General features: G+C 44.7%; 1 protein-coding gene across 7 annotated transcripts; it reads right to left on the reverse strand.

Annotated features, from left to right (window-relative positions):
- Positions 1–2,155: 2,155 nt before the first annotated feature.
- LAZ1 (organic solute transporter ostalpha protein (DUF300)) lies at positions 2,156–6,430 on the reverse strand. 7 transcript variants are annotated; one of them, XM_078592277.1, is made up of 11 exons: positions 6,250–6,427; positions 6,096–6,155; positions 5,944–5,986; positions 5,582–5,873; positions 5,418–5,474; positions 4,877–4,985; positions 3,730–3,914; positions 3,572–3,660; positions 3,223–3,484; positions 2,815–3,069; positions 2,156–2,734 (listed from the first exon to the last, which is right to left on the reverse strand). In XM_078592277.1, exons 4-11 carry the CDS (start codon positions 5,729–5,731, stop codon positions 2,363–2,365), a joined length of 1,479 nt encoding a protein of 492 aa, XP_078448403.1. In that variant the 5' UTR covers positions 5,732–5,873; positions 5,944–5,986; positions 6,096–6,155; positions 6,250–6,427; the 3' UTR covers positions 2,156–2,362. The 7 variants fall into 7 exon arrangements, with proteins under 7 accessions (XP_078448403.1, XP_078448401.1, XP_078448402.1 ...); XM_078592275.1 differs by having other exon boundaries at positions 6,091–6,155; XM_078592276.1 differs by having other exon boundaries at positions 5,582–5,986.
- Between the last annotated feature and the right edge of the window lie 4,082 nt (positions 6,431–10,512).

The following is a 10,512-nucleotide window of genomic DNA, read 5'->3' on the forward strand; positions in this document are numbered from 1 at the left end:
ATTCGCTAAGTCATTGCACATATTCATGGTCACATGATGATAATAATGTATTCATGGTCACATTATAAAGATCACATGAGAATAATAAAAATAAATATTTATTTCAATAAACGTAATACAAAATGGAAGTATGATTTGGCTTGACGAGCACATGATATTCATCAATCTAGGCCATTCCTCAATCTAAACCATTTCACCTTTTTTAAGTAATATTATACATAAAAGCAAAAATATAAGGAAAAATACAAATACACATACGTCTAAATATAAATGCAATAAAATTTACAAAGATATATATATTTGTATATAGATAAATGTAATTGGAACTACAAATGAAATTATAAATACAAATAAAAATAGAAATACAAATATTAATGAAACAATAAATATTAATAAATACAAATAAAACTATAAATACAGTTATAAATATGAATATAATTATGAAAATGAAAATCAATACAAATGTGAAAAAATAAATAAAATTGAATGTGTACAGTAATATGAATACAAATATAAATATCAATTATAAATAATATAAAAAATACAATTTTGTCTTTGATTTTGCAATGAATCCATGAGAAAACGGTATATTTACCTATCAAAGTTGATTTTTAAACTCTTTTAATTAAAATTTTGACATCACTTTTTAAACTTTGATATTTTAGATACCTGAAATTGAACTAATAAGTTTTACCAAACTGTTACTGATCTTTAACTGAACTGAGATTGTACTCAAGTTTAGGTATAGGTTTTTTCCAAAAACTGAGACCGGAGTGCAAAACTGCGTACTTTATTTACTTTCAATACTGCATAACATTTTTTTTCCTGAAAAATGCTATTTGTAAATTATTCAATAATATAATCGAATTCCATCAATATTTAAATTATCAAAAAACAAATAAATACATAGAAAAAGACATATGGATGAATATGCCTTTGTGTATGAATATGTGGTCACTGCTAGTCACCCTTGCCCTACCATGCTTATGATACTAGACCCTTGCCCTACCCTGGTGCTGTCGCTCCACCCTCCTGTCATCTATTAAACTTGCGGGACAGCTATGTCAGCCCACTTGCCAATAACTGCTTCCTAATTTTCCATTCACACTCGTGCCGTAAAAAACCCATATTTAAAAATGGTCTGGTACCTGTTTTTAGCAAAGACCTGAATCTTATGTAAAGTTCTGGCCGGTTCCAATCCCTTTTAGTTCGGTCTTGGTCCGATTCCGGTCTAGTCAGGTTGACTAGTTGATGTCAAAGTAAACTTAGAAAATATATGTTGATGTTTACGTTGACTATCAACATAACCAGCTTTAGAGCCGCTGGTAATGACTGCCCCTTCACCTCCCTTCCCTTCTTTCCTCCTCTCACTCTATCTCCTGCTCGGGGTCTTTCTCCCTCAGCAGCTATCTTTCTTCATGGAGAACTGCAGGGGCAAATAGCGAAGGAAGAAACATTCCATAGAGAAAGAGGTTTAGATGGGTTCTTGTAGCCTGCCTTTGAATAACTCCTCTTCGTCAAGTGGGTGCCCCTAGATGGTCAAATATGCTATAGCTACGCTGAGCTCAATAGAAACCTCTCCAACAAGTTGGGTTTAATCATTCACTTCTGATTCCGCTCAGGGTTGCCCTCAAATGCAGGCCTTACGTTCCCAGTTCAGTCTGGTCTGATTGGTCCTCGACCCTAAATGTACAACCCTCTTACTATGGCAACTAATATTTAAAACTGGAATCTGATTTCAGGATATCGTCGATGGCTGATACTGTTTTATCTATAGTGTAGGGACACAGACGGGACGGTAATTTTTTCTGTGGACAAAAAAATCATCCCCTGCAGGACTTCGGACGATTGACGGGACAAAGAATTGTCCGCCCCTCCCCGGACGGGACGATTGCTTCATCTATGGACGAAATAACGGGCCATCCCTTCTGGGGCCTTGGACGGGGGACGGGACGGTTCTTTTGTCCTGTGGGAGTATAGTATGGGCGTGACAGGTCCACCTGCCTGATGCACGTGCTGCACCACACGTCAATTTCTGAATGGTTTAATGCTGACTCACACCCTGTTTCGTCCCGAGACGTTGGATGGGATGAGAATTTCCTGGACAGGACTAAAACATGGGACGGGATGAATCCTGGACGGGACGATTTAGACGAAAGCAAAAAATTGGGACATAGGATGGGGCGAACTTTAGTTTTCCGACGATTTAGACGTCGTCCCGTCCCGTCCATTGATCCGGAACTTATTTTTATCCCTTCCGATTATCCGATACCGATAAAATTACAAAAACATGAGAAAAGACGATGTTGCCCCCCACCCCCCCGGATATACACAACCAGAATCCAAGACAGTAATCTCTTGCTCACTCTTTGGTAATCCATCTTCTACCGCGTATCTCGTACTGCCCGACGTAGCTCTGCCGGCCCTGGTCGCCGCTCTCGCCGCCGCTCTCCGCGCTACCATACCCCGTCCGCCGCCGCTGCCTCCGCCGCCTCGCGGCGGCGCCGCTGTCGCTGAGGCTTCCGCCGCTCAGCAACGGATCGTCGATCCCCCTGACCAGCCCCCGACCGGACGACGCGGACGACACGCAGGCGTCGTCCTTGGCCCTCTTCCTCTCCTTGTCGTTCTTCTTGATGTTCTGCGAGATCCTGTGGAGCTTCTCGTTGAATCGCGACAGCCCCTTCTCCATCGGCTCCACCGCCTGCGTCATCGTGAACTTCACGTCGCTGACGATCTGCGATTGATCCACCGCACAGATCAGAACAATTTCCATCCACGGCGGTGAAATTAGGGCACGGATGACGAATTTCGTACGTATCCGCCGCCGCCGAGGACGACGTCGCGAACGCTTTCTCTGATGGTCGTCATCCCGCCTCTGCTGCCGTCGTCGGCCTGCGGAAGACGAAGCTTTGTAGGGCGCTCGCTTTCCCTTACTTCGTCCGGATCAACCGGGCATTCGACGGAGACGTAGTCGCCGAGCACGGAGACTGCGCCGCCGGCTCGATCGCCCATCAACGCGTAAGGCTCGGCGGGGAACACGCGGAGGTGGACTGCAGCCGCGATCCCCATCTGTGCTGGAAAGAACACGCCGGCCGATCAAATCTCCGGTGAAATGAACCGATTTCTACCAAGATCATCATCAATGTTGATGAACTCGTCAAGGATGCTACTCACAGAATGAGAAATGGTGCGAATTTTGTTATAGATTTCTGATGAAAATACCTCGATGCAGATGATGAAGTCTTGGACGCTGGATTTGAACTGGAGGCCTTGAGCAAGAGGGCTCTTGAACAAGCCCAGGGAGTACAAGATGGCAATGGCCACCCCTTGCCACCATGTGAGGAACACGATCGACTTGAACATGAGGAATTTCGCCAGCGGCTTTATGTGGGCAAGCTCGTCCTTGGTGGCCGCATAGAACTGGACTAAACAGTATAATGCCCACGACTGACTGAAGTTGAGGATGACCGCCATGTAAGGGTAGCTGGAAGATCACTCACAGAAGTCACAAAGATGGTTTGATTGGAAAGATGGGCGAGCATTTAAATCTCTAGTGGCATATCAAACTTACCCACATGACAATTTAAATTCCCCTTCGCAGTAGACTCCGAAAGCCTCAAGAATCACGGCCAAGACAGCAAGAACAGTTTTAATTATCATCTGCAGGGGGAAACATCACACGCTTCATTCTTTGCTAGGAGATGAGAAGAAGGTACAAGGGCACCGTACATATTGAACGATTCCAAACTTTATGAGTAGGTAAAACCATTCTCCAACTTTCCAAGGTCTGAGGAAGAAATTCATCGGGAATGGATGGTTTATGATCCCTTTTTCTGATGTCTTGGATAAGAGCGGTTCGTTAGAGACAGAGCCACCTTGTCTCCGCATGAACTGGATAGCTCTTTCCTCCCCACCTGCAAAATAGAAGATTGCGGCAGAATGATCACACATTTCGTCTTGCAATGTAGTATGCAGAGCCCTGAATTCTGATGAAGATGTGGACCAACTGTCACAGATGTGCTAGATCCAGCGATAAGAATCAAGAAATATATTGATAAAGGGTAGATGCTTCCAAGGTTGGATAGTAGGAAGGAGTGATCAGAAGGGGTTGAATTGAGGAGGCAGGGATCAAACAGCGACAAGCTGTATGAAGGGTAGAGGGTTGATGATCGCGGGACGGGGATCATCGAAGACTAGAAGAGAACTGATCGGCAAGGGTAGGGTAGGGAATCACTGGAAGGTCTGAGGGGACAGAACCAAGACGAAGAAGATTGCTACAGTGAGCCAAACAGCTGATCTTACCTTGATTCTTGACTGCCCTTCTAAAGAGAGGGCAACAAGTACTTATAAGTACAGAAGTATGCCCCTTATGAGCTAAAATGCCACAACATATGTACAGAAGTAATTCAACTGATTTCACACTGAAGTGGGATGAATTCGAGGAAACTGACAGATTTATTCGTAAAAATAGAAAAATAGGCACTCTCTGTCTTCCCAAATAGCCTATAGCGGAACAAGATAAAAGCACTCTGAGCAACTAAGGATGTATGCAATCAGGCTACATGAATAGATAAAGAAATATTTTACCCTCCATTGAAACATAGATGAATAATTTGGAGAAAAAACCATCATAACAAGGTAGAGTAGTTTAGCAAAGTTAGTACAGCATTTAAAAAGCAACGTAGTCTAAGACCCCTTCGGATTTTGCCTAAAATAAAAGTCTTTTAAAATCATAATTAGCAAGGAGCTTTTATCCCCATTAGAAAGATTTCAGGGTTTTCTAAATTGAAGACGAGAGGAGCTATGTCTCTAAATAAAGAATGTTAATATGAGATGATGTGACGAAACGTAGTAAGAGATCCATATCAAAGCATACCTAAGCAAGCGATGAGGTATCTCCCGAAGCAATACATCGCAAGTGCTTCATAGCAATCGCGTAGAATCTCACAGTCGACACTCAAAGAGGGGTTGGCCAAAGATATATACTGCAATGAAAGGATATAAATTTCTTTTACTACACGTGGAGCAAGGAAATTAGAAGAACATCTTCCATATTATCCAAATTGTTGATTATATTTTCCATGAAATTCATTGTAAAACCATAATGACGGAAGAAAGCAGAAAACATACATAAGTAGGATTTGAAAGCATATAAAAATGCCCCCCTAGGTTTGCGGTATAAAAGGCATAACACCAACTTAAAAATGCAAAGGCCGGCTAATCACAACGACAAACAGGGGAAAACTTCTGTCGTATATTTAGAGGCATATATTCCCATCGCTGAGTTCTGAAACGCTTTCTCTCAACTGTACGATGGTTAAGATTTTGATTGCTGAAAACTGAGCACTGATATTGAGCAACAAATTCCGATTTACGATAAATAAGAAGAATGCTCACAGGCTACTGAGATTACTCACCGACTCAATTGCATAACAAGGAGCCATCAATATGACACCGATGAGAAACTTCTGTTCCTGAGTAAGAAAAAAAGGCCAAACCGTGACGAATTGAAATTAAGAAAATCAATAACATGGGAGCATGTATATAATGAAATAAATTAATGCTCAGATGAGAAGCACACTTCTGGATTCTTGTAGGTTGAAAGGTGCTCAAAAACAAGAAACCCAGAGAGTGAGAGCGTAGCGAGCACAAACACCCCGGCTACTATCGTTGCCCACGCCGGCGGTAAAGTGTCCGGTAACCCATGAAATATATTCAAAGAAATCTTCATTTGGCATGCGTATATCGCCTGTAACCTCAAGTTAATCAAATTCACAGGGTCTTTAAAGAGCCGGATGATGACTGTTTTCTGTCGGCCATCTAGGGATTTCCAGGGATTTGCGCTTCATCAACTCCCGGTAGACAAAACGCCCCTGCAGAACACAAAGAGATAGATCAGGGAGAAGAAGAACGATCAGAAAAGCTGCAATTTTCAAAGGATACAGGAAGAGTGCTCTTGATTCTCCAACAGATTGGCCAGGGTTAGCTGCGAACAAACACGAATGATGAAACGAAAATAACGAGTCATCAAAAGAGGGAAAATTTACGTGAAATAGACGGTAAATTGATGATTAGAGATTCTATCTTCACCAAACTTTCAGGTCATCTGGAAAGGGAGATGCCATCTGGGGCTGGCTTCACCGGTCAGAAGGCAACTGTAGGAGAACGGGAAATCGAGGACAAGAAAGCAAACTTGCAATTACTAACACAGAAGCCCGATGATCAGAAGAAGAAAACGGGCTTGATTACCGCGCTATAGCTTGCCGTGCGACAAACTACGATCAAATTCCAGGCTTGAGAATCTTCTCCGGATCCTTCTGGCATCTCCCCAGGGGGAAGCCCGGTTCATACATTACCCACGCTATCGAGTCCCGACCGAGATGAACTCATCCGCCCCGTCCCAGCCTCGCGGAACGGACCTTGGAGATCTGTGGCCCAGGATCCGACCCACCTTGTCCCAGATGTAGACTTCAATGATCGGCAATCGTCATCCGTCAAGTCACGCGTCACCATGACGGGCTCGTGACGGATGACGTGACGGTGACGATGACGAATCAGAGGGCCCGTGACGGTGACGGTGACGGTGACAGTGACGGATCGCCCGTGACGGTGACGTCACGGTGACGGGGTGGTCCAGACGAGTGACGTCCGTCACGGATGACGTCCGTGACGATATTTTAATAAGTCTCTCTCTCTCTCTCTCTCTCTCTCTCGTTCTCTCTCTCTCTGGCTCTCATTCTCTCCCTCTCTCACTCTCTCTTTCTCTCTCGTTCTCTCCCTCTCTCACTCTCTCTTTCTCTCTCGCTCTCTCTTTCGTTCTCTCCCTCTCTCGCTCTCTCTTTCTCTCTCGCTCTCGTTCTCTCCCTCTCTCACTCTCCCTTTCTCTCTCGCTCTCTCTCTTTCGTTCTCTCCTTCTCTCTCGCTCTCTATCTTTCGTTCTCTCTATCGCTCTCTCTCTCTCTCTCTCTCTCTCTCTCTCTTTCTCTCTCTCGCACTCTCTCTCCAGATCTCTCTCTCTCTCTCTCCCTCTATCGCACTTTCTCCCGATCTCTCTCTCTCTTGCACTCTCTCTCCCGATCTCTTGGACAGGTGACGTGACGGTGACGTGACGACCAGTTCGTCACATCACCGTCCGTCACGATTCGTCACCGTCCCGTCACGTTTGGGGCGTCACGTCCCGGACGTGCCATTCCCTAGTAGTCATCATTCAACAATGTGGCAAATAAGAAAGTATAAGAAAGTCATTACCAAACCCCCAAAAAACTTTAAACAGTTTGGCTGTCTACACTAAGAAAGAAATCCAAAATGTTTAATGTCCATGTCTTCTCCACACATATTGTCTTCGTTTACAACTCCAGTGTAGTTGTGGTTACGACCCCAGTGTAGTTGTGGTTGTCCCATCGGTGGCGTTGTATTCTTCTCTTGTCCAACATGTCAGTGTCATCAACAAGATGTAGGACAACGGGTGATGAGGGGTGTAAGATGACTAAAGAGAGTGGGAAATGAATGATGGGATGCTAGATTTGGGATTGGTGTAGAGAGGGAATGGATAAAACAAACCACAAATTTCACTGACGATTTCGAAGGCTTAAATCCGATGAAATAGTAGTGGTGCAGCCCCTTTCCTCATCGAGGGCGGGAGTACTGCGACCACTGCGAATCTAGCATCCCATCGGGGGTCTTCAACCATTGCGATGATGCTAAGCACCAAAATCAATACTATCGAACTCACGCTCATGGGAAAACTCGAGAAAAGACCTAATCCACTAGTCGTTAAAAATTCCAGAAAGTCTAAGACAAATCCGACGGTGGTGGAAGAACTTCTCGCGGAACACTAGGTGAAGAACACGCGACACCAAAGAGTTCAGGGATACCTCAGCACCGGAGTGCATGTCGAGGCTGCGGGGAATTCTCGGCGTATCACTAATGGGTTGGAGAAGAGACAATCTGCATTCGGCACAGATGATGGCAAACGGTCCGAGGACAATGAAAGACCAGAGGATGATTGACAGTAGCCAGAGGGGTGGGCGATCAGGCACGGGAGGCGCTTGTGCTGGCGGAGCCTGCGCGGACGGCCGACGTGGCGTCCTGTGCGAGCGGCGCTTGCGCGGACGGCCGACGTGGCGTCTTGTGCGAGCGGCGCTTGCGCGGGCGGTCGGCTTGGCGGCCTGCGCAGGCGGCCCTGGCAGACAGGGTGACCTGGGGCTAGGGCGCCTGGTGTTGGGCGGCCTATGGGTGGGGCGGCCTGGCACTAGGGCGCCGAGCGTTGGGCGGCCTTGGAGGACGAGGCGGCCTGGCGCTAGGGCGCCTGGCGTTGGGCGGCCCTGGCGGGCGGCCTGGTGCTAGGGCGGCCCTAGTGGACAGCCTGGCTCTAGGGCACCTGGCGTTGGGCGGCCCTGGCGGGAGGGCGGCCTGGCGCTAGAGCGCTTGGCGTTGGGCGGCCTGACGCTAGAGCGCCTGGCATTGGGCGGCCTGGCGCTAGGGCGGCCCTGGCGTTGGGTGGCTCGGCGTGGGTAGCCGATCGCTGGATGGCAGTGCACGAATGAGCACCGAGAGGGAACGGGGATTCGACGACCAGGACGACACCGACAGTGGTGGCGGTGACAGCGGCGGCGACAACGATCTGATAGGGAGAGAGCTAGGGCAAGTCCTCCAAGAAGAAAACACAATTCTTGAAATAAAACTTGCCAAATGTTTCTTGCAGCATTAGCCTATATATATAGGCTTTGGAGGATATAGAAAATACGACAGATAAAAATAAAAGTAAAGGTAGGCGACGTGATATCATGTCACGTCAAAGGGCAGTTCTTGATCTGGCATTGACGATGTGTCATGATGCGTGACGGGGCCTGCGTAGGTGGAGACACGCTTGACGGGGCGTGCTTAGATGGAGACATGCTTGATGCCAGTGCGTTGACTTGGTCGATTGACGGGGGCGTCGTGTCCGTGGAAGTCGTGTTGACGTCGTCACCATCACAACATGCCTATCGTCTCACCTTTCAAAGGCTACCGCCTTAATTCAAAAAATGATGATCGTACGGAGAATATGTGTTAAGAGGGCGTGCATGTGGTACATATATAGATAAAACTTCCTTCCTAAAAGCGATCGATTTATTTTCACTAATTTAATGGATTTCATGGAATGAAACCCTTGTAGAAGTAATCCTCTAATTTTGGTTGAAGTCTTTTTCGTTCGCCTTCCCAATTCTGCATAGGCACAAGGCTAGGCACAAGGCTAGGCACAAGGCACAAGACATGGTTCCTATGGTGTGATAAATCATATTTTTCTTGCCAATCATATCTATAACTATTTTAATATTTGTCTAGACCCAAATGCATTGCCATTGGAGAGGTACCAGAGTAGCTCATTTTAGACTTGCTTAATCAGTTCAGTAGAAATCTCAGAATTTTTTTTGATCCAATGTTGTTGCTATTAGATAATAAAACCTTTCCTTTAATAAGACACTGTACTTTGACAACTCATCCTCCATCTGCATGTAAATATGTGATAGAGACACCATCTGGTGTCATGTAATAGATGCCACATTATTGTTACCCTCAGTCTATAGAAAATCCATGTTTTTGAGACTATATTTATAAAACTTTCAATAATATATAACACACTAAAATGGATACGAACTTCTGAAGGAAATATATGTAGTCGACAAGCTGATTACACATTCCATACTTCGTTCCATGTTCGTTAATAGAACACATTCATTATAGTACACACATGATGCTTATAATGAAATCCATGAATATATGATCGGACTTAGTGAATTATAATGAGATCATAATACATAGACTATTAGTTTTTAAGCATGTGTTCTAGACATTCCTATTTGAAGGATATGCGAGAAGGACATCGAAGTATCTGGATAGAATACCACTATCTACCCTTACTCATATGATGAGTATGGCCGGTCTCATAACCATTAGTGTGAAGACACTAAGGATAGATAGTGGGTGCTCATTAGTGAAAAAACTTCACTGAATTGATCCGCATGAATCCTTGAATGATATTATACTAACCTATCAATCAGGTTGATTCACATCATGGTTGTGTAAGTGGTCTTTAGGCCTAAGACACCGAAGACAACTTGTGGACACATAGTTCTACTTTGACTATGACCTACAAGCCTCTAATCGTAGGATTCTAAATAGTCTTAGTTTGGGTGAATCAAGAAGTTCACGAAGACAATTGAGTGGTCAAGATGGGATCATCCACCCTTGGTATAAGAGGACAAAACTTAAGGAAGAGGATGTGATGCAGTGACAGACACTATGTGGTCGTCAAGCCAAATCACAACACCATATTTTATTTAAGTTCATTGAATAAAATATTAGCTCACTATTTTTCTAGTTTGATATTTATAATGAAGTCTATGAATACGTGCAATGACCTAGTGAATTATAATGATATCATAAAATAGTGATCACTATTCTTTAAACATGTATTCTAAATATCCATATTCAATGGATATTCACGATGGACGTCAAATTATTCAGATA

This window comes from Wolffia australiana, chromosome 2 (genome assembly GCF_029677425.1).
Source record: "Wolffia australiana isolate 7733 chromosome 2, ASM2967742v1".
Classification (NCBI taxonomy): Eukaryota; Viridiplantae; Streptophyta; class Magnoliopsida; order Alismatales; family Araceae; genus Wolffia; species Wolffia australiana.